Source organism: Anarhichas minor, unplaced genomic scaffold (genome assembly GCF_050575085.1).
Source record: "Anarhichas minor isolate MPS153535 unplaced genomic scaffold, ASM5057508v1 ptg000014l, whole genome shotgun sequence".
Lineage (NCBI taxonomy): Eukaryota > Metazoa > Chordata > Actinopteri > Perciformes > Anarhichadidae > Anarhichas > Anarhichas minor.
Genome location: NW_027466460.1, coordinates 3,977,962 through 3,999,225, shown reverse-complemented (window position 1 = coordinate 3,999,225; position 21,264 = coordinate 3,977,962). Strand labels below are relative to the sequence as shown.

General features: G+C 38.1%; 2 protein-coding genes and 2 long non-coding RNA genes across 4 annotated transcripts in view; 2 read left to right on the top strand and 2 right to left on the bottom strand.

Moving 5' to 3' along the window:
* The window catches only part of wdr17 (WD repeat domain 17), a 45,084-nt gene extending 33,226 nt beyond the window's left edge, over window positions 1-11,858 (bottom strand). The window contains exons 1-14 of the mRNA XM_076091111.1: window positions 11,736-11,858; window positions 11,165-11,348; window positions 10,349-10,579; window positions 9,707-9,817; window positions 9,270-9,410; window positions 8,831-8,953; window positions 8,217-8,404; window positions 7,941-8,109; window positions 7,218-7,309; window positions 6,846-6,928; window positions 6,659-6,745; window positions 6,082-6,246; window positions 2,520-2,635; window positions 1,458-1,544 (exon numbers count right to left, since the gene is read on the bottom strand). Coding sequence (XP_075947226.1) covers window positions 1,458-1,544; window positions 2,520-2,635; window positions 6,082-6,246; window positions 6,659-6,745; window positions 6,846-6,928; window positions 7,218-7,309; window positions 7,941-8,109; window positions 8,217-8,404; window positions 8,831-8,953; window positions 9,270-9,410; window positions 9,707-9,817; window positions 10,349-10,579; window positions 11,165-11,348; window positions 11,736-11,858 — 1,900 coding nt within the window. The remainder of the gene's footprint in view (window positions 1-1,457; window positions 1,545-2,519; window positions 2,636-6,081; window positions 6,247-6,658; window positions 6,746-6,845; window positions 6,929-7,217; window positions 7,310-7,940; window positions 8,110-8,216; window positions 8,405-8,830; window positions 8,954-9,269; window positions 9,411-9,706; window positions 9,818-10,348; window positions 10,580-11,164; window positions 11,349-11,735) is intronic.
* On the top strand, window positions 3,663-5,497 carry LOC142949460 (uncharacterized). The gene is made up of 2 exons (XR_012954036.1): window positions 3,663-3,752; window positions 4,360-5,497. It is a non-coding gene; the product is annotated as an uncharacterized LOC142949460 (long non-coding RNA).
* Window positions 6,759-13,336, top strand: LOC142949461 (uncharacterized). The gene is made up of 2 exons (XR_012954037.1): window positions 6,759-9,402; window positions 10,345-13,336. It is a non-coding gene; the product is annotated as an uncharacterized LOC142949461 (long non-coding RNA).
* Window positions 13,337-15,802: 2,466 nt separating this feature from the next.
* LOC142949458 (high mobility group protein B2-like) lies at window positions 15,803-18,626 on the bottom strand. Its single transcript, XM_076091110.1, has 5 exons — window positions 18,494-18,626; window positions 17,538-17,697; window positions 16,960-17,111; window positions 16,630-16,804; window positions 15,803-16,492 (listed from the first exon to the last, which is right to left on the bottom strand). Exons 2-5 carry the CDS (start codon window positions 17,682-17,684, stop codon window positions 16,337-16,339), a joined length of 630 nt encoding a protein of 209 aa, XP_075947225.1. The 5' UTR covers window positions 17,685-17,697; window positions 18,494-18,626; the 3' UTR covers window positions 15,803-16,336.
* Between the last annotated feature and the right edge of the window lie 2,638 nt (window positions 18,627-21,264).

Here is a 21,264-nt window from a genome sequence, read left to right as displayed (position 1 = left end):
TACACATACGTGAAATACATGACCTATTCTATGGAAAGAAAGGACATATAATACAGGTGTCAACAAATATTACAGTGGTGACAAACAATGAGAAAGCAAAAGCCACGCGCTCAACCCAGTTTGTTAGGGATTGCACAATCTGAGGTGAGGCAGATCTCGTCGCTGCCTTCACCTCGCGTGTCTCCTCTCTGTTTGAACAGGACATGCGCAAATTCAGCGATTGTGACTCTAAAAATGCTTAAAATTATTGAAATCATACAGAAATTACATTTATAGCACAGATCAGTAGAGAAATATTATTTATTTTTATTTTATCATTATTTGTTTTTTACTTTTCATGATGACAGGTGAGGCTCTGCCTGACCACACGTCCCTGCAGCTACCACATGTTGGCAACAGAGTAAGAGGTTTTGCTAGAGTGTAATGGTATTTTTTTACGTAGTATATATTTCTACTCAGTATATTGTATTCATGCATAAGTAATTTTGCTCTGAACTTTGTTGAACTTCACCGTGTCTCTGTTGTACAAAAGAAGAATTATCCCTTGCCTGTTCACAAAGATAACTAACTGTGTTGTATGAGAATGTTCCAGCACCAAGGCCTTTGGGCCGCTTGCTTTGGTTGCTGACCGTTTGTTTTTGAATGTTGTTCCTATCAGTCTGAGACCAAAAGTCTGAGACTGAAATGTCTGTAACATTGGCCATCGGCCCCCACCTTTGCTCATTCTGTATAAAGAAAGCTTGTTCACTTTGTTCTTGGTTCTTCCTCACTGAGACTGTACGCATTCTGTTGTGATGATTGAACCTTCTCTGCGCAGAGAATAAATACTTAAAAGACAACCTGGTTTTTGGTATTATGTATTTCAGCATTAAAAGACTCACGCAAAGCGGGTATAGGAATATTTTCCACCACAAGAGCAAACTATCCCCTGGGAAGATTGGATGGAGGATGGGCAAGAAAGGAAGAGAGCCAAGTATGTAGACCTGGTAGCTGAATGTTGATGGAATGGTGGAAGGCCTGCTGTGAGCCAGTTGAATTGGGCTGCAGGGGCCAGTCTCTACATCGGCCCTGGGACTATTGGCGAATAAGATGAGCCATCAGGAATGTATTGGAAGCCCCTGAAAAGGCTTCCCATTGGCTCTTGTTGAAGAAGGGTGACATTTGGCATAATGTGCTACATGAACACAAGTCAGGGCTTGATCACCCCCGGCTGGGTCGTCCAGGTAAGGGTGTCTGATGTCAAGACCCGAAACACCTGAAGAAATCGAGTCCATCGCTGACGATGTATCCAGGTTGCAGCACAAGGTGTATTAAATAACTAACTGCAATAACTGACAACTTTTATTGCATTTTAAGTGAAGGACCTTCACTTCATCACATGAATAATTGACACCCATCATATATCAGCTGTATAAAAAGTCTAACAGGTTGTTCTGTTTCAGGTTGTTCTGTCTTACCATAGACATCAGCTCCGTGGTCGTAGACTGCATCTAGACATGTGCCATCTCTTGTGTCCCACACTCTGATTGTATAATCCCAAGAACCTACAAAATAATACAACATTTTAGAATTTGAATTCAACAACCTCTGACAGCACAGTCCCATCAATACAATCCATTGTACATCGTACACATGTCAGTAAAACTCACTAATCTAAATGCAACACCACCTACTCTGTCATGCATCATTATGTTAAAAATGCAATTAGTAATATATTATAAAGGACTTGCAACAGTTTTATGCCAGTCGCTCAATTGTCAGCTAAATGGTTGCAGAGATATTAAACAGGCAGAGTATAAAATCATGGAAGGAGCTTTAGACTCAGTGTCAGAAAGAGGGATAACATAAACTCTGGATCATACCATAGTAACTGACTCTGTGAACCTATGTATGTGTGAACCATCTCGGAAGCACAATATGAGCTATAAGCAACAGCTGATAAACCTGAAAATGAAATGCATAATTTGCTCAAAAACAGAGGATTGCAGAGGAGACATGTTTTTCCTACAACTGCCTATAGAGATCTTCCATATCATCAGTTGATAGCGACATAAATCGTACCAAGGTTTCTTTACATAAAGCTACTGGCTTCTGGCTGACCTGTGTACAGCTCTCTGATTCAATTCCACAGAACCAGTTGTTACTCTAAATATAAACTTCAAACCCACCATCAGCCTTTCACTTTCTCTCCACTGTAACATTTCGTAAGGCAAAATGGTGACAGCTGTTACTAAAGAACATAAAAATACAATATATATTATATATTATATATGTTATATGATTAAAATATATACATTGAACAGAACAATAGGTGGAAACACTGCCTTGGTACTTATGTTGATTTATTTTTTGTAGTTCTTAAATATCTGTTGGCCTGTTCGGACTACAGTGGACAGACACTGACAAGCAAGAACAAAAGTAGCTGAACAGTGGAGACAATTACAACACATTGATCACAAAACAGTTGGTGTAAAAGAAGGTAACTGGAAAATCAAAAAAAGTACTTCTCGTGACGTTACCTGAAATAAGGAGGTACGGAATCTCTGTGTTCCACATCAAGCCTCTGACAGGAGCTGCATGACCACTCAACACATTGATACACGCATCCTGTGTGTAGTCCCATATACGAACAGTGCTGCACAGACAGACACACAGACAGGGGTTTCCCTTTTCATTCATTTCAAATGATTACATAAATGCCTAATGCCTGTTTTCTTCCCCATATAAAATGCAGGTATATTCACATCAATGACTGCAGAGTTTGAGTTATAAATGATTGATCATTACTTTGTGTGTTTATCAACAGATAATAATACAAAAGAATGCCTGTTGTATATGTTAAACATTTCTGATACATCTGAAATAATGAAATAACTTGTTTGCTGTCTGACGTTAGTCCCCGCAAAAGACAAGTCAATCGATTTAAAAATAAATTATAGTAATCGTGTGCTTTGGATTTTGGTGGGTGACATCAGGGATTGGTAATGCCATTATAATAATACACAATAAAAAAGATCTTTAAAAAACTCTTGACAAATAAAAAAAATAAAAATAAAAAGGGACAAATAATTGTTGGGCAAATGTTTTGAAACTGGTAAAAATGTGTTTCTACATGTCAACTCTACAAAACCTCTTTATAAAAATCGTTTAAGATTCCATTTCATTTAGAGTTTCAAAATGACACATACATGACACATTTCATATTTGGCTATCAATACATACATGCTGTTAACACACAATGTCCACATTTTGTAATCCACACGTTTTGTAATTCCACGTTATAATATTCTTATTTGATTTCTTGTTATTGTACCTTATCATTTTGCAGTGAAACAGATTCCAAATTAAATGTCCATCTCATCCAAAAAAAACCTATTAAATAGTGTTAATTTGCAGTACACAATAAATTCCCCAGTGTCAAATATGCATTGTCAAAGTATATGGACTCTTTCAGAGTTATTACAACAACGGCAAGAGTAATTACTACCAATTTATCGGCCAGTGTTGGTGAAAATAATCAGAGTTAAACTTTTCAGTGTATAATATACAGTGTCAAAGTGCATTGACTATTTCAGAGTTATTACAACAACAGCAAGAGTAAAACGTCCCCCAGTGTTGATGTCATTGTTCACTGCGACAAGTGTTCTCTGGAAAGAACTCTGTACTCTGGTAAGCTCCGCCCCCCTCCTTCTCCTTTCAAACGGATCAGGAGTTTCACCGTGCCGCCATTATGCACTTCTCGACAGACTGTGGTAAGTTTCTCTAAATCACGTATCAAACCAAATTTTGGCATTTCAGCAGAAAAGAATAATTCGAATAACTTAATATTGTTGTTCAACATACACTCCAGTTGTTTTTGTGTCTTGAAATACCGAATAGCAGAGGGCTAACCTGACCGAGTTGAAAGCTAACGTTAGCTCAAATGTGCTCGTACATTAAGTTAGCTAGGCTAACTAGCTAACATCAAACTCCACAATGTGGGCAAGAGAGGTCAATGTGGAGGACTGACAGTGTTGTATTGTTTTCAATGTCCATAGATGACAGTAAATAGCAAATACTGCGTGTGTGGGGAGTTGTGATATTATCTGGGACAAACCTTCCCTTTGAGTGCATGGGCCCTCCTACAAGGATTCACTTTCAAGCCAATTAGTTTAAAGTAATAGTTTATTTTTTGTCTGTTAAACTGAATAAGCACTTTTCAAAGTAACGTGAGCGTTATATTGTTGTCTACATTTATATTCAGTCATTTTTAATGTGTGTTTGACAAAAGCTAGTTAGTGTTAAATTTAACTTCAGTGTTGTCTCAGAATGAATTTTGTTGTAGCTCATAATGTGATTTCACTTTTGCTGTTTTTACAGATACCATCATGTGATTAAAATAAAAATCATCGTTTCACAGTTGGAAAAATCTGCGTTGGCCAAGAAACCTGGTGGAGAGCATAATGTCAAGGAACACAACCGGACGAAAGGTGACTGAAACTCTGAGTAATTTAGATATCTCTTCTTCAAGCACATCTGTTCTTCTACGCTTGTGGGAAAGATATATATATATTTATATTAGGGTTGTACTCAACTCAGAACTGTGTCTGTTAAATGTGGCTGTTCAATACGAAGAATTGTTTGTTTGTACAATTTCTGCCAGCAAGACTTGAGTCATTTGTATTTTCCTATGATTTTTCTGCATTTACTGGTTAAAATAGTTATTGTTATTCAACTTAGAGACAACTTTCTATCATCTGCCAAGATACTAATAAATTCCAAACAAGACCTTTACAATAGAGTCATGAGGGATGTCACTTTAAAATATTGTATCTGTAACTATATGTTTTAATACCAAATTTGAGTGCAGTTAGATTTACACCTTGAGCAGATAAATTGAAATAAAGGTAGAAATCTGTGAATCTCTCCTTTTAAAAATGTAATTCAAACACCTGCTGGTATAGAAGACTATCTGTGGCAAATCAAAAACCCAATATTAAATCTAACTGTAGTCAAATTTGATATAACATATAGTTACAGAATTAGTATTTCAAATAAAAAATGACAACCCTATGATTTTAGTTTTTCTCAGTTTTCCCAGCAGCAGTACAATGTCTGAAGGCAGCAGATAATCAGAATATTTAAAGCCAAAATAACATCCCAACTCTTTCAGTGGCCAATCAGATCTTAGTTTGAATTGCTTGGTAGATTGCAGATGATAGCGAAGTTTGTTCTAAGGTGAAAAGGACTTGAATTGTACTCGGATGTGTGTATCCTCTAAATGCACTGTAAACACACAGTTTTTAGTGTTTACAGACATTATTAAGATTGTACTATTCTAAATATACCATGTCTTTTAAGAACAATTTCTTTTTTCCATCTTTGAAACTGAAAGTGATGTTTAATTGTTGCACAATGTAGCACAAATGGGAGTTACACTTGCATCTCTAAACTGATAATGAAAAATTGTATGCAAACTAAATGTTTTTTATTTTTAATAAATTGTTATTAAGATATGGATATAATGGTGTTTGTTGTTTTTTCCCCTACAAACATTTTTTGTTTTATTGTTTGAAGTGTTAGCTGACATGGTAAAGTAGAAAATGCAAAACTCTTAAAAGTGTTCTGTTGAAGAGTAAAAAAGGAGTAAATTGAAAATAAGGTGTTGGGTAAGAATTACACTAAGGGAGTAAATATGTTTTAACACTGGCAGGAGTCAGTTAAAAAGCAACACTGTATTTGGAGTAATTTCTTAATCAATACTTAGTGTCAAGTAGGTCCAACACTCATGAAGAGTAACTTAATTAGAGTTAATTTTGATTAACACTCAAAAAGACCTAGTGTCAAATTTAAATAACACTACGAGTGTTATTTACACCATAGTGTCAAATTTGAGTAACACTTCTCAGTGTAGTGTAGTGTAAAATATGAACTCTAACCAGAGTTAAATTGACTCTAAAAATGTAACACTATGTCCAGTGTAGCTTTTAACACTCTGTAGATAGGGACCATATGTTCACTGAATCAGTGTTAATATTGACTCTATAAGTGTTTCATTGACACTGTCGATTTTACTGTGTAGCTATCTGTGTCTGCACTCACCCATCATCTGATCCAGAGCACAGTATTCCCTCTCTAAGTGGAGACCAGCGAACATGGAATACTTTAGCTAAGTGCCCAGTGAAGACCTTCAGAGGCTGATCGGAGCTGGTGGCCAGGTAGTACACACGAACATTTTTATCCTCACAGCCTGTTGCTATCATATCCCTAAAGAGAGAGAAAAAGAGACAGGAAGATGTGTGTAAAACTACCAAATGTCACAATAGGGTTTAAAAAAAAGTTTAGACAGGATGGGAACTGGTCTGATTTTGCAGTCCAAGCTACACTCGTCTCCATTCTTTCTCACAAAGAAAAAGACAATTTTGACCAATTCTTCCTTTTTTTTTGTTTTATTCTTCCAAACCTTTATTAGCCTCCTTTTTATCTTTTCTGTTATCCTGCTTTGTTTATCTAGTAGTATCCTGTAATTGTGTTTCAATATGTTGTTTCTGTTGAAAATAAGTTTGTCTCTCAGGTCCAGTTGTATATAAACTGTTTAAATAAGTGAAAGAAGTATCTGACTCTCCAATGCATATTGACCTCCCCACTGAGAAAGATGGCTCATGGATTAAGGTCCTACTTGTTGTTTTGGCTCCAGTCACAACCAAACACAGCAGCTGGATGTTTGTACTTATGGAGGATTTTACCATCGATGGTCCGGATGATACTGTAGTCAGAAAAACAACAACGTGTAAGACTTCTATGAAAGACAAATATTGTGCTTTATTATTGTCAAAATAGAGGTATCAGGGAAAATGAGGACTGACCAGAATCCATCTCCACTACAGGTAGCAATCCTCTTAGAATCCTTATGGCTCCATGATATACAGAATATACCGTTCTTACCATGCTGGAGGAAGACAGAAAGGTCGTCACTGCAGACATCATACCATCCATAATTTTGAATAAATCAGAGTCAGATGTTTCACTAAGGGGTAGTTAGCAAGGATAGAGTAATCATTTATAAAAAGCTAATTTTCACTTTTAAATTGTAATACTTTTTTTAGATTGTCAGCAGAAAAAAGGGGGAGACAGCCACCACATTTTAACTTATTAAGACAAGTGATTAACTGGTGATTTTCATACATGATACACATATTTGTTTTGCAAGGTCATTTTGAACTGAAAGTCAAAGGAACCTCATTAAAGCGAGTGATGATCTTTCCTTTCTTGACGTCCCAGATGAACGCTCCATTACGAGATGTTGCGCCTGCAATGCAGTTCAGGTCTCCTTCAAAACACACACAAAGGTCACCAACACATAAGCAACAGATGATGAACTTTATTGTCTTTTGTACCACATACCTGACCTGTTTGTGTATGTACTTGTATTCTACGGGCCGGGATGTTTAGGTTGTTTATGTATGTTTAGATGCTCTGATCACCTACAGTGGATTGTAAGTCCTTCCTTAGTACTTCACGGTCAAAAAGGTTTCATGCATAAGCTTAAGTTTAATTTTCGTCCTCTGCATTTCATTCATTACATCCAATGTGCAGCAGTAAATAGTATGCAGCAGTAGATGTCGTTGCAGTGAGACACAACCAAGTTTTTTTTTTTTTGCAACATGTTTTTTTAGATAAAATGGACAGGCGTGTTTACCCTGCGACCACCAACAGCCCTCGTCCCATGTCATGTTGCTTTTTCATACTCCACAGATACATTTGTCTAATCTTAGCAGGTCTTTAGAGCACTATGAAAACTCGGACAACAATTGGCTGAAGGAACCTTTTAGTACCTTTAAAAAGTAGTCCCAGGACAAAAATTACCAGGAACTTCTTGGTGGAAACCTGGCAATAGATTTTTGTGTTGGCTGTATGCATGCATGAGGCTTGTAGTGTGTGTAGAGGTGGAGCTAAAATACCTGGAGCCCAGGACAGGGAATAGACCACTCCTTCATTGCCGGGGGAGGTGTAAACAGCTGTTAGCGTGTCTGTGTCCCAGATTTTGATGGTTCCATCAAAACTAGCTGTGGCCAGCAGGTTGTGATCATCTGGCTTAAACTTACAGTCAAAAATAGTCTCTACATGACCCTGGAAACAACATTAAACCAAGTCAAAATCACAGTACAAGGTTTCTTCATTCAGTCATGTGTAGGCATGTGTAGGCCGTTGCCTTTACAAAGGATGTTAAAGAATACCAAGTCCCGTAGGAAGTCCCATTTCTTGGCCCCCATGTCATAGAGTCCCACCCCTCCATCCATAAAACAGCACACAGCATGGCCAGGAGGCAGAGAGAAGGACCGGTTCTGAGACAGGGTTGGGGGAGGTATAGCCTCACTGGTGGAACTGGTGTGGTGACTTTTACTGGGAGAACAGGAACTCTGAGCTGTAGAGACAATATCTGTTGTGTTATTCTAAAAATCTTGGTAATCCTTACATTTCCCAACAGTCAACCTTATTTCAGGGACGGAGAGTTGTTGAGCTAATCAAATGAAGCCACACAAGAGGAGACGTAGAATTGGTCAGTGTTCGAATGGCTGCTTTATTCCCACACAGTGTATATTTAAGAAAAGACATGAGATTTTCAATCTTATCTGTTGCGCTTTGGTGGCTGACACAAAGCTGTCGTTGAGAGCACAAATCTGAAGATGTGGATTTACTGTCAAACTTGCATTTGCAATAATTTAATTTGGCACAAGATTTTGATACCATAAAATAGAACCCCGATGACTTATAAAAGCTGTGGTGTATGTATTTTTCAGCTCAAACCACTTTTTGAAGTTCAAAAGGTTTTAGTCCAAAACATACCTACCTTTCTTGGCAAGTGGGGAGTTTAAGACATGCAAAGCATGAAATCCGGTCTTTTTCAGTTTAAAGCTGTCCAAAGGAGTGGAGCGAGACACATTCCATACCCTCAACACTCCAACCTGGGAGTCTGACAGACAGATAATGCAAATGTGTTGAATATTTGTACTGGTCTGTAAACGTGCCCTGTCATATTGAGCACGTTGTATTAATATAAACTCCAACTACTAACTTAAAGTTGCATAATACTAAGTATTTCTGTATTTTTAAGAAGCCAAAGTATAATAAGTATTAATTAATATGCATCAATACATTGACAGAGGCACTGTGGCAACAACAGGTCCCACATACCAGCTGGCTGAAAGGCAACTGTAGCGGTAAACACATGAAGGCAGAAGAGAACCCAGATCATACACACATCCCACACAGAAATGTCCAGTCTTTACCTCCGGTGATGAACATGCCTGGTGCAGAGGGAACCCAGGCCAAACACTGAACTGATGCAGCAGCTGAGGGAAGGCAGAAGGATGTGATACAAGCCAAGGCCTCGCTGTCCACCAGCCTGATGCCATTATGGAGGTTAGACACTGTGATAGAGAGAATGTTTTCATCATTTAGCATCTGAGGTTGCAATTATTGTCACAGAGATTTGTGTAATACCCAGTAACTGAATGGGTTGGACCCATAAATAGACCCAGTGTTTGTTATTTTATGGTACTAAATTGTAATTGCTCAGAAAACACAGATAAACAACTGTATGCTAAAATCAAAATTGACTTCATTGTTTTATTCTGTATGTCTTTTTGAAGTCCTGTTTCTTATTTCAAATTCAAATCACTCCAGCTAACAAAATACTGGTGATGTTGATCATATTTTGTCCCACCTAGTAGATAGTCAGTTGACAAAGGGTCCCATTCTAGAGCACTGACTGGGTCCTCTTCATCTGTTCCTTCTAATGACTCTGGACGCAACACATGCTTCTGGCCTTTACTCCCTAAACAAGAGAGGACAGACAGAATAATGAAAATGTGTGTTTACAGAAGCATACCTCTTGTGGAAACTGAAGACAAGAGTAGCGTTAGACTTTGTAGAAGACTGATGGCAGGCCCAATTCTATGATGGTAATGTTGAGATTTATTTCACTGGGCAGCGGAGAGATAGTTTACTCAGAAAATCTCTTCTAACAAGATCGACATTCAGGGAGAGGGAGGAAATTGAGTCTGTCTCCAGACTCCAAGTGAACGAAAGGTCACTTCCACACCTTCCTAGGGAAATTTCAGAAACCGTAATTATATGCTAAGAAAGAATTTCTTAGGGAGGCTGACCAGGATTTGCACTGATACATATTGTGGTCTTTCTTGTGGTAAATGAAAACGTTTTTTCTATTTCTACAACAAGCACAGTATACTGTACGTTATAGTTAGGCTCAAAGTGTATGCCTCCAAGCAATGAATGAAAGTCAAAGAAATGTCCCCCAAAAAATCCACAAATAAATGTGAATGTGTTTTAATCAAAACATAGGTACCTGGCTGAAAAACAGACAGACTTCCATCTGTGTGTCCAAACACCAGTTTGCCCTTCTTGGTGGGGTGCCATCTAAAGAGACAGATATCAGACAGGAAGGAGTGGGCTTCTTTATGCACTGTGACCCCGGGGTCAGTACCTCCATATACCCAGATGTACAGCGGGCCACGTTGGGAGACAAATGCCACACCGTCAGCAAAGTTCCAGCACCAACTTACTGATGCAGGAACACCTGGGAAAGAAGAGGAGACTCTTTATGCAGGAAAGGACATTGCCGTACTCTAACCTTAACCATCATCCTACCAACTGGGGTCCCCGCAGATCCCAGAAGTATACTTTTTGTCATATCTCACAGGTGCTATATTATATTTTGACTTTGTCAATCAATTTGTTCCTAATGACTTTATATCATTGTTTTCTGTTTCTGTTTTAAGTAGAGCTGGGTCCTGGAGAACCCCCGTCAAAAGCACCCAATTGCAGCCTATTCAGTTTTAATAGATTGAATAGAATAGATAGAACATTTAAAGTATCACACACTATCAGGGGGGAAGTCATTTTGACACAGACCTCATGTGCTGTTCATTTTCCTTTTACACAATAAGCAGATTAACTGTAACTTAACTAAAAAATATATTATATACATGACTAATAACAATTTGAGATGACCATTTTGCTATGATGGTTGTTTCTTACAGTACTTTATTCTTAGGGTCCCCAGAGACCACAGCCGGTAGTGCCTGTATATCAAATATGTTGGTAGGCTGAGGGTGAAACACTCTAGTGTGCCAATAAAACCTGGTGTGGATCATCTATTAACCTTTAGTATTGTCCAGTCTGGCTACAGTCTTCTGTTCTGCCAGGTTCCATACGATGAGCAGGTTATCAGCAGAGGCTGACGCAAACAGATCAGGGTTGTCAGGACACCAGCTGATGGCTGTTATGGTCTTCTTGTGCTCTGACATGATTGACCTCAATTTAAATTCATTGTACTGCAGATCCAACTATAACAAGGAGACAGAGAGAATGACAAGGAATTAAAGAGGGGGAAAGTAATGCAGTAATGTCCTTCAAACAAAAGTAAATAAAACATCACATGGGTAAATGGGTTGCAGTGTATTGTGTTTGAATGAGTTAAATAGTTCTGTTTAAGATTTGAATACATTGCACTGTGTATAATTATGGTTTACGGGGGTTGCAGCCCCCAAGATGCATGTATTGTGGTTTATTGCCTATGGATACCATTTGTATCTGTACACTGTATTAGATCAACCATACAGCAAACTCACATTTCCTATGATAAAGGATGAAAGTGGCATGCTAACATAATGCCATCTTAGATTTGAATTATTCACCACTCTCATTAACACAAATACACACAAGTACTTTACCTGGTAGATGTATATAGCCAAAGTTGCACAGTAGGCGAAGCGGTCTCCACTAGCAGCACACACATCTTTATTCCAGGGCTGACAGCCTGCTGCCAGCAAGCCCACCTGCTTCACCTTGGCCATTATCACCTAGAGACACAGAAACATGTAGATACTAATTGTGTTATATTTAAGTATTTTTTACAAATCCAAAGATTCAGCTTTTGCATAGCTTTGAGTTATATGTTCTGTGTATTTCTATATTCTGTTCAATCTTTGTAGACAAACGAGCATTTTTTGCAAATAACTTACCAATAACTGATCAGATTCTCAGTATCTCTGGACACATCACAGCTAATATGTATGTATGTTAAACAGAGTCTTAAGATCAGTTGTCAGCTGAAAGACAATCATCTGTGCTTTTATATTGCATTGTATTGTTAGGTATTGTGTTGCACCACCAACCACACAACTGAATCAACACCTCTCTAACTATTATTTGTTGTGAATTATGGATTGAATTCCAGTGTACAGTTCTGTTAGTACCAGAGTAACACTCACAACATACTACGTAGATCCACAGGTTAAGGAGGATAAGATGATTAAAGAGAAAGAGAGGATTTAATTAATCTCTGTTGTGATTGGCTAAGACGGCTGCTTATTGTTAATTTTAGGAACTGACTACTGACTCAACGAGTACAGTATGTCTGAATGGTGGGACTGTACTCATTATAGCAACTAAACATCTTCAAACCAAGAGTTGTAAAAAGGTTCCTGTAAAAATGTAGTTTCTGTATTAGTAATTCTGTATTAGCCATTTTTTTTTTTTTTACCAAATCAATCCCAAAAGATAAACCTTTAGATAGAACTGTGGCCTACATGTCATACTTGGTATATTTGTCATACCTAGGATGTTCACCCAAACAAGGGAGTAAGGATTTCCTCTCAACAGTAATCTTCAAAAAGATGTTGACCAGTTACCCTGTAACCTCTTCCTGTGAGTTGCAAATTGGCTGATTTACATATAAATTTCTCTTTAACATTAATTGATGGTGTGATCATCTGAACAATAATGGTGCAGTTGTCAAAGTAACGACCACACAGCATTTGGACCTTTCTTGACATCTCATGATTACATTTGACTTGTATTTGTCGGCAAGCTAATGTCTTTGAAACGGTCTACCTCCAATGTTATGTTAATCTCCTACAGCCCAAAGCCACTGTCTTGATTTTCTTGATTCTCTTTCCATGTCTTTTTCCTTTTTCTTGTAGAGTTTGGAGTTAGTTCTTAGTTCTCTGCTGAAGAATTGATGGCGTCCAAGAGACGTCTTACACAGGAGTTTTAACTTGATGACACGTGCTCTGTTGTTCATGTCGTTGCTGTTTAGGACATTTTTAAGAACTATCACCACTTGATTTGAGGCTGAAGGGCTGCACCAAGCAACAACCATATTGATTACATTGTTCTAAATGTTGTTTCTCATATTTACTGTATGCTCACCTCAGAGTGTACATTAAGCTATAACTTTGCAATAAATTGTGTGAAGGGTTTAAGAATAGACAAATACTTCAAATATGTTTTGACAATGTTTTGTGTTTCTAATATACAAAAAGTGAAATTTGACGTGTTTCTTGAAATTTAATTCATCAATATTTTTAGCACCATGGACTGCAGCATTAAACTTGCTGTTAAAGGGAACATATCATGCTAATTTTCAGGTTCATACATACTGCCGAAAAAAAGCAGAGACTGTTATGATTGGCTTGAGAAAAAATCATGGGGCACTTTTGCAAAGTAGTTCTAAAACCATGGCCAGTATATTCTAATGAACCCGCATTTAACATAGGAAGGGGAGTCAAATCTGAATGGCTTGTTGAATCACATGTTTTCTGATCTGGGCAGCTTAGAAAAAAAACTGACTGGGTTGTCTCATTTCACAGTCTTTGAAAATGAGTATTCTCTATACAGTAGATTGGCTCAGTCACCCAGCAAACCAGAACAAAACTGTAAAAAGATGCAGTCATTAAAAGACATGTTGCTATTGTAAAATAATTGAGGTGTCTCTTAAAATTGTACATATACTTAGATAAGACAATGGCGCTGTCTAGCTCCTTAGGCTGGATAGTCATCATGAGCCACAATATATGTATCTACGTCACTATGTTTCTACTACATTTAGCTAATTTACCGTTCGTTTTAGCTCAAAGGACCCGGTTTTAAGATCTATTTTTCACAACCAAGTCGCCTACTTGGTTTAGGCTAACAGAGAGGCATTCACTGACCACGGAACTATTATTATCACAGATTCCTCGTTTCAGACATGACAATAGGCAACAATCGCCTCAAATAAATGCTCATCTGAACCACCGATAAACCAATATGCTAACCCTTTTTACGATACTAGCGTAAGCTATTTTCATCCAAAATTGCTGCCACCACTCGCCATACAGACGCTTTTGTTTTTCAGTTATCCTTCTAAATATGTAGACGGCATCAACAGGTTTCAACAGCACAAACTAATCCGTGTGGAAACGGTCTGTTATTGAGGCACTTGAGTGTCACAGATATGGTAGGTCTGAATACTACTAAGCGGCAGCTTGTTGATAACAAACGTGCATTCAACAAGATTTCACATCTCTGTTTAGTGTGTCGTCGCTATTGATTTGTATTACAATGCTAGCGGGCAGCTAATGTGTTGTCTATCTGTTTTTATTCTTACCGTCTGTTCTCAGCTGGCTCGTGCACAATGGACAGCTCCCAGGTTCTGAAATGCCCCCTGATCACTGTCCTCCGCGTGAGGTGGGTCGTAACGACGGCAATGATTGGTCCGTGGGAATAATCAATTTGATCAGCTATTGGCTGTCTGGAGTGTCAGGAAGTATTTCTTCTGTGCAAATCCAGAAGTGCTGTCTCCTCTCATGACTCGGTCCAGCATGATGTACGATTATATTAGTGAGATTTCCCTGCGTTAATACATGGTGCCTGGATCTGAATTATCCAGATTTCTCATCGCTTTCTTCGATAGCAGTTCAAATTCAGTTAAGGTCAGTTTCAAGCAGGGGTGGAAGAAGTGGCCTATTCTGATCCTTTACAGTAGTAGGCTAATGTAACATGTTGGAAACTAGGGAAGTTCAAAATATTTTATGATGGAATATTGAATTGTTCATGTTTTCTAATGCCTGACAAATGGTAAGCCTGGCTGTATACACAAGTTGCACAAATTTGAATATTTACTATATATATTAGTGTATTGCTGAATAAGGAAAGAGGCTTATGTTTGTTTTAAGAATATTTATCCTTTAACATTAACTAAGGCAGAACACGATTTTACTATTTTTTTTACAACTGCCTACAAGTAAAAAAAAAAAATAAATAAAAAATAAAAAAATGCTGGGCTCTACATGGCCAAGAATTTAGCTTTACCCCTCCCCAACCTATAACCATAGGGACAATGGGCCCCTAAGCACACTGAAGTGGTCATTATCAGGATTTTAGACAGACTGCTTCAAAGTGAAATAATTTTTTTGCATATTTGGGCAGTTTTGTCACCAACACAAAAAGTTCATAAAAGTCCTGGGTGGATTCCATCCATATCTACAGCCCTTAAGACCCCCATGGAAACAATTACTTTACTGTGGGATCACCATTTTACTGAGAAAGTTAGGAATATTAATTACAATGGTCTTTGTTACTTGGCCACCGCTTTTCATACATTGAGCTGCACATTAATGCAAGACATATTGGTGCGCAACATCAGTCTGATTTTAAAAAAGTAATTAGTTCTGGCGAGTCATCAAAATCCCTAAATTAGGAACTCCTATTTTTAAAATATATACATTTCACTAGTCATTTGATATAAGTTAGGATTAGAGGGGAACGATTGCGTTAGACAGTCCATTTGTAACCCAAAATCTAAAACTACTTACGATTCTGGTGTATCTGACCAATGGGTGGTACCGTGTCTAATGAAAGTACCACTAAATAAGAGAAGCAGAACTTTAGTGGGTACAGAAACTAAGAAATATTCTTTCACTTAGTAGTCTTAAGATATTAAAATACAAACTGAATAAATTGTATGTCCATACAGTTATCATATACAAAATTTTATTACAAAAAAAAAAAAAGTTCTACGTTAAAGTTTTCAAAGTTCCACACTAAAAATGGCTTCAAACATTTTTAATCAAACTACAGATAACTCTTGGTAGTAAAAATGACAGTGAAGAAACCGCACCACTAAACAGAAAACATGAGCAGTGCTTCCAGAAAACAAGACTTTTTTTTTTTTTTTTTTAAACGTTATCGATTTGCTGCTGTCCACCACTTGTACACGAGTTTCAGTACATTGCATTTTCACAGGAAATTCATATCTAGCTGCCCGTTACGATAGCAATGAGGGGTCTTAGATGTAACAAACGAGTTCAGCAGAAAAAACGTTAAAAAAAAAAATTTGGGGACTAAGTTACAAAATAAAAACTAAAACCCTGAATGTGAAAAGGAATACAGGTCTGGTATCCTAGAGGCAGACCAACAGGGACAGCAGGCTATACCGTTTGAATCATCCACACAAAATTTGATCTGAACAATGCATTGCAAAATTCACAACCGTTAACATATAGACCACTTAGTCATCATCATCATCATCATCTTCCTCGTCCTCTTCCTCGTCATCATCGTCATCAACTGGTTCTGCTTTCTTGGCAGCGGGCCTGCCTGGGCCACTCTTTTTGCCAGCATCACTCTTCCCCAGGCCACTTCTGGCTTTGTATGCCGCAACATCCTTAAAAGAAAAGACATTTATGTAAACCCTTGTCCGTTGATGCTTTTCACGAGTTTCATTAACAAAAATATAAATTGTCAGACATATCTAGTTGCTTGACAGTTAGTACCAAGCAAAAACTGGCAATGCGTAGATACCTTCTCATATTTTTCCTTCAGTTTGCCAGCCCTGGCCTCAAAAGGAATCTTGTCTTTGGAAGTCTGTCTAGACCACAACTCTCCAAGCTTCTTGGCAATGTCACCAATGGTAATACCAGGGTTCTCCTCCTTGATTCTGGGACGGTGATCAGAGCAGAAAACGAAGAAAGCGGAACTGCAGAGAAAGCAAAATAAATTAATGGCAAAGTGCACCAAACTGCATTCCTGCACATGAAAGTAGGTAGAAGCTAAATATGATAATTATACAACTCGTCTTTAGTCAAATGTTTTTAAATCATATATGGGGCAGTGTGGCGTATGTTTACATACGGTGGTCTTTTAGGTGCGTTAGGGTCCTTCTTCTTCTTTCCTTTGCTGGGGGCACCTTTAGGAGGGATGTACGTTTTCATCTCCCTTTCATACCGGACCTTGTCGTTTTTAGCCATATCCTCGAACTTCACCTTCTCCTTGGCTGACACAGTCTACAAAAAATTCAGCAACACCTCAAAATTCTGACTTGATGCATCTTTCTGCACAAGACTGTCCATGGACATTACATTGTTATTAATAACTTAACATCCTTATATTAAGTTAGCTTACTATTTTCATATAAACAATCTTTTTCAAGTGCATCACACCCTATCAATAGAGAGGGCAAAGGGCTATGCAGGGACAGGCAAAATAGGGAGAGGACACAGCAAAGTTACACTAAAATAAATTCCACCTCTGGCTGTCAAAGTAAACACATAGTTCTGTAGTTTAGACAGTCTCACTTTATACTATTGATAGTTTGTCACATTTTGGTATTTAATCATTCAATTCATTGTATAATGTAGGGAAAGCCACACCCATTTCATGCAAAATATATAGTTTGTAAAATGCTATATAAGAAATTGATGCCAGCTTACCTTCCATCTCTCAGAGCACTTCTTGGAAAACTCTGCAAAGCCTACACTGGTCCCTGGGTGTTTCTTTTTGTGCTCTTCGCGGCAGGTCGCAACAAAGAAAGCATATGATGAGGTCTTTCCTCTTGGCTTATTTGGGTCCTTTGTCATGGCTGCGATTGATCTAGAGCACATGCAAAAAAAACGTCACATGATACTACGAACCCACTTCATAGTAAATGCGTGAGGTTGTATAATGTTAAGTTAAGGTTATAACGTTACATCACTTTGTAAGTTATCGGCCCAATAACTAAACTTACACTTGTAAACGTATACCGTTAATATATTAAGCAAATGGGTTGAAACGGATTGATGAAAGTGACGTGTTAGCTGAAGCAAAAGCCCACGGGTGTTTACGGGCTCTAATCGGATTTCTGCTTCTATATGGGACAAAAAGACGGGACTCCATTTTGTATCTTCCCGCCTAAACTTTACTGCGCCAAAAGCTTACGAAAAACTATTTTACCAAGTTACCTAACAGCTATGATTTTGACTAAACAACTGCTCCTGTGCCTTTAAACCACGCGAGTGGGTCTCGACTAAATGGTTAAGTCGAACGTTAACTTACATACGGGGCTACCATCGTGTAGCAGGCTAAGCTACCAAACCAAATGGCGTTTGAACTGCATGTTGCGAACACAGCAATATACTACCATTTAGCTGCCTTTCACAGTATCGACAGAGGCCATACACTGTAACATAGATTAACCAGAATACAACTGCTTCGATTGGATACATTTAGGAAACATGATTTTACGTTAACTAACGCCAGGCTAACATACAAACAACTTAATTCGGTAATAGGCTTTAGTTGGTAAAAATGCACAAAATTGCTCGGAGACATACTACGATGGAAACCGCCGGAGACTTTCAATAACAATATTATTTCGACACAATTGCAACAATGGCGATGGTCTTACCTGTTCTCAGCTAGACAAGTTGTAAACGACTGAACGAGGACAAAAAGCTCGACTGTTTTGTCACTGTCTGCGAGGGCGAACAAACTTGACTCAAAGTACTTCCACAACTCCTCCCAGCCGTCAGATGATTGGCCGGATTTAAACATTTACGTTTGAATGTAGGGCATGAGAAAGAAACACCACTGTGATTGGTTGTATTAAGTGCGATCACGTTTGTATGCGTTGTTTGTACGCTGATTGGTTTAACTGGGCTTTTAAACATACGGCGCGAAAATTCCTTTGTCTGCTTCGAGTCAAATTATGTTCATCTGTTTATGGGTTGTCGGGTGTTTGTGTACATTTGACCGGTTTTTTCTAGATGAGACTGGCAGCAGCAGAAACAACGATAGGACTGTTTCTATTTCGTTTCATTGAACAAGCTACATTACAAGGAGACTGGTCAAACTACCCTTGTTAGGACAAGTCAAAAAACTAAACTGATCATTTGCTTTTTTTAACCAGCAAACTGGCTTGAAAAAATGTAATGAAACTTACCCGTTTCTCAATAAGGGAGAAGTCAAATTAATAATTAAAACTACTATAATTTAGCTTTTTGACTGAATATACACAATGTATTGATTACATACTAGAAACTAACAAATCAATATCTGCTATTAAGTGCAATGTATGATTATGCGAGTACAAAAAATCATACAAATTAACTTTGATGTGTTTATCTTTTTTTCTTCATAGGCAGCAACATGCACAATGTGAAAATAACAAAAGCTGAATATATCATAGTTTTCCATCAATGAGCTATAATGCAATTTGTAATCATTTATCAACAATTCAGGCAGGGCCGGGGGTTCATAATATGTCAAAAGAAAAAATGAGAGGTAGGCCTTGTGTTCCACGTAGTATTCTTTCTTTGCTGTGTATTATTACAAATCTGTTTTGTTTGGTCCTTTACATCTTTAGCGTTTAAATTATTAAAAGAAAGGATCCTGGTTAATAAAGGAATTTTTCACTTACGGTTTAGGTTTGTGAGAGAATATGCCTGCGCTGATCTATTTCTGAGCATTACCTAAAAAATGGCAATATGGCAATCGGCTATTCTCTACTTGCAGCCTAACCCACTACTAAAGTCAGTGAATAAGTGAATAACTGTAGTGGTGTATGCAGGTAGAAACTGTTTTAATCCTTCTACAAAGGACTGGCAAGTTTTCAATGGCAGGTGGTAGCAAGTAACACACACACACACACACCAACAACATATTAAATATAAATGCAAACATTAGGCTCGTTTGAGATGAGCTGCGACTCGCTTGGAAGGTGGACGAGAGCAGACGGCAGCAGCAGGGGCTGGAGCATTGAAATTGCATGCTATCCTTTGTTTTTTTAATGTCTGCCCTGTAAAACACTCTGATGCTCGTTTTGTGACATAAGCTTTATTATTATCAACCACACAATATATGTTTTTAGACTAAACCTTTATTGCACAATGTGAAGCCAACATGACTTATGACTTATAGCCAACAATCTAGCATTACATATTACAATTTCACAGAAAAATTTGGATTTTCTACAAAACGTGGTTATTGTTGTCAAAATGAAGGGCCAATCAGTTCTTTGATCGGACTACAGCCATGGGTTTTCCATCATGCCCTGGGTGTCTGTGACCTTAATATGGGGAGCCTACATCCCAAGTCTCTTGCATCCCCGTTTCCCTGTGTCCTTTCCTTGCGTCTTAGTCCCTCCCGCCAGGGATGCATGGAGAGACGCAAGGAACCCATGTGAAGGGAGAGGAAACGAGGAAATATGTTTTAACAGATATGAGACGGCCTTTCCTCTGAAGCGTCACGTGAAGCGACGTCTGTTTCTGATGACGAAGGATCAGCTGATCACAGCCGGATCAGCTGTCAGTCGGCTTTAACAGCTGGAGAGACTTTTGATAAGTTTGTCTGTTCACATGATCACTGTACTTAATAATAGTAACTAATAATACTAATAACTATAAAGACACACAATAATCACCACTGTAGAGGTGTTTTCTCTCTGTAGCCTGTTACCTCTTTAACAAACTGTGTTCTGTTTATAAGCGCAGGATCGATTTCTACCGACAGAATGCATTTGACTTATTTATGACTTATTTGCTCTGTACGTTTTGAAATTGTGACTGTGGCCTCATTATTAATTAACCCAGAATATGATTATGGTTTCTCTTAAATGCTGGAATTATTTTATTAGGCTCCATGTTTCAGGTTAAACTTAAATGATAAAAGTCATCAAACACTCAGGAATGATCAGCCCCACGTGACTGAATGAAATGATGATAAATGATGTAAAAAGCTCTCTCTGACTTTAATTGTATCCATAATAAAAGTTATTGAGGGAAATATCAGATCATGAAAATACAAATCTTTCTAATAAATGAAGAAAGTTGTTTGTGGTCCTTTTGTTGTTCAGACCTACAATGAACATATATTTAAACCAGATGGTGAATCAGAAAACTAATCAAATATAAAGCTTGATCTACGATCCGTCTTCACTGTTTACATGCTGAAAGAAATCTTATCAGTCTGATCAGCTGCAGCGTCCAATCACATAACTGATGAACAATGAGGGGCGTGTCGGCCAAGACCCGCCCTGTGTAGCATTTAAGTGCAAGGATTGGCCAGCAGTCCATTCTCGCACGACGAAAGGAAGGCGAGTGTTGGAATTTGACAGCCACAAAGCTTTACCTGCCATCATCCCATCTCAGCAATATGTCTTCAGCTGAAGAAAAAAAAACG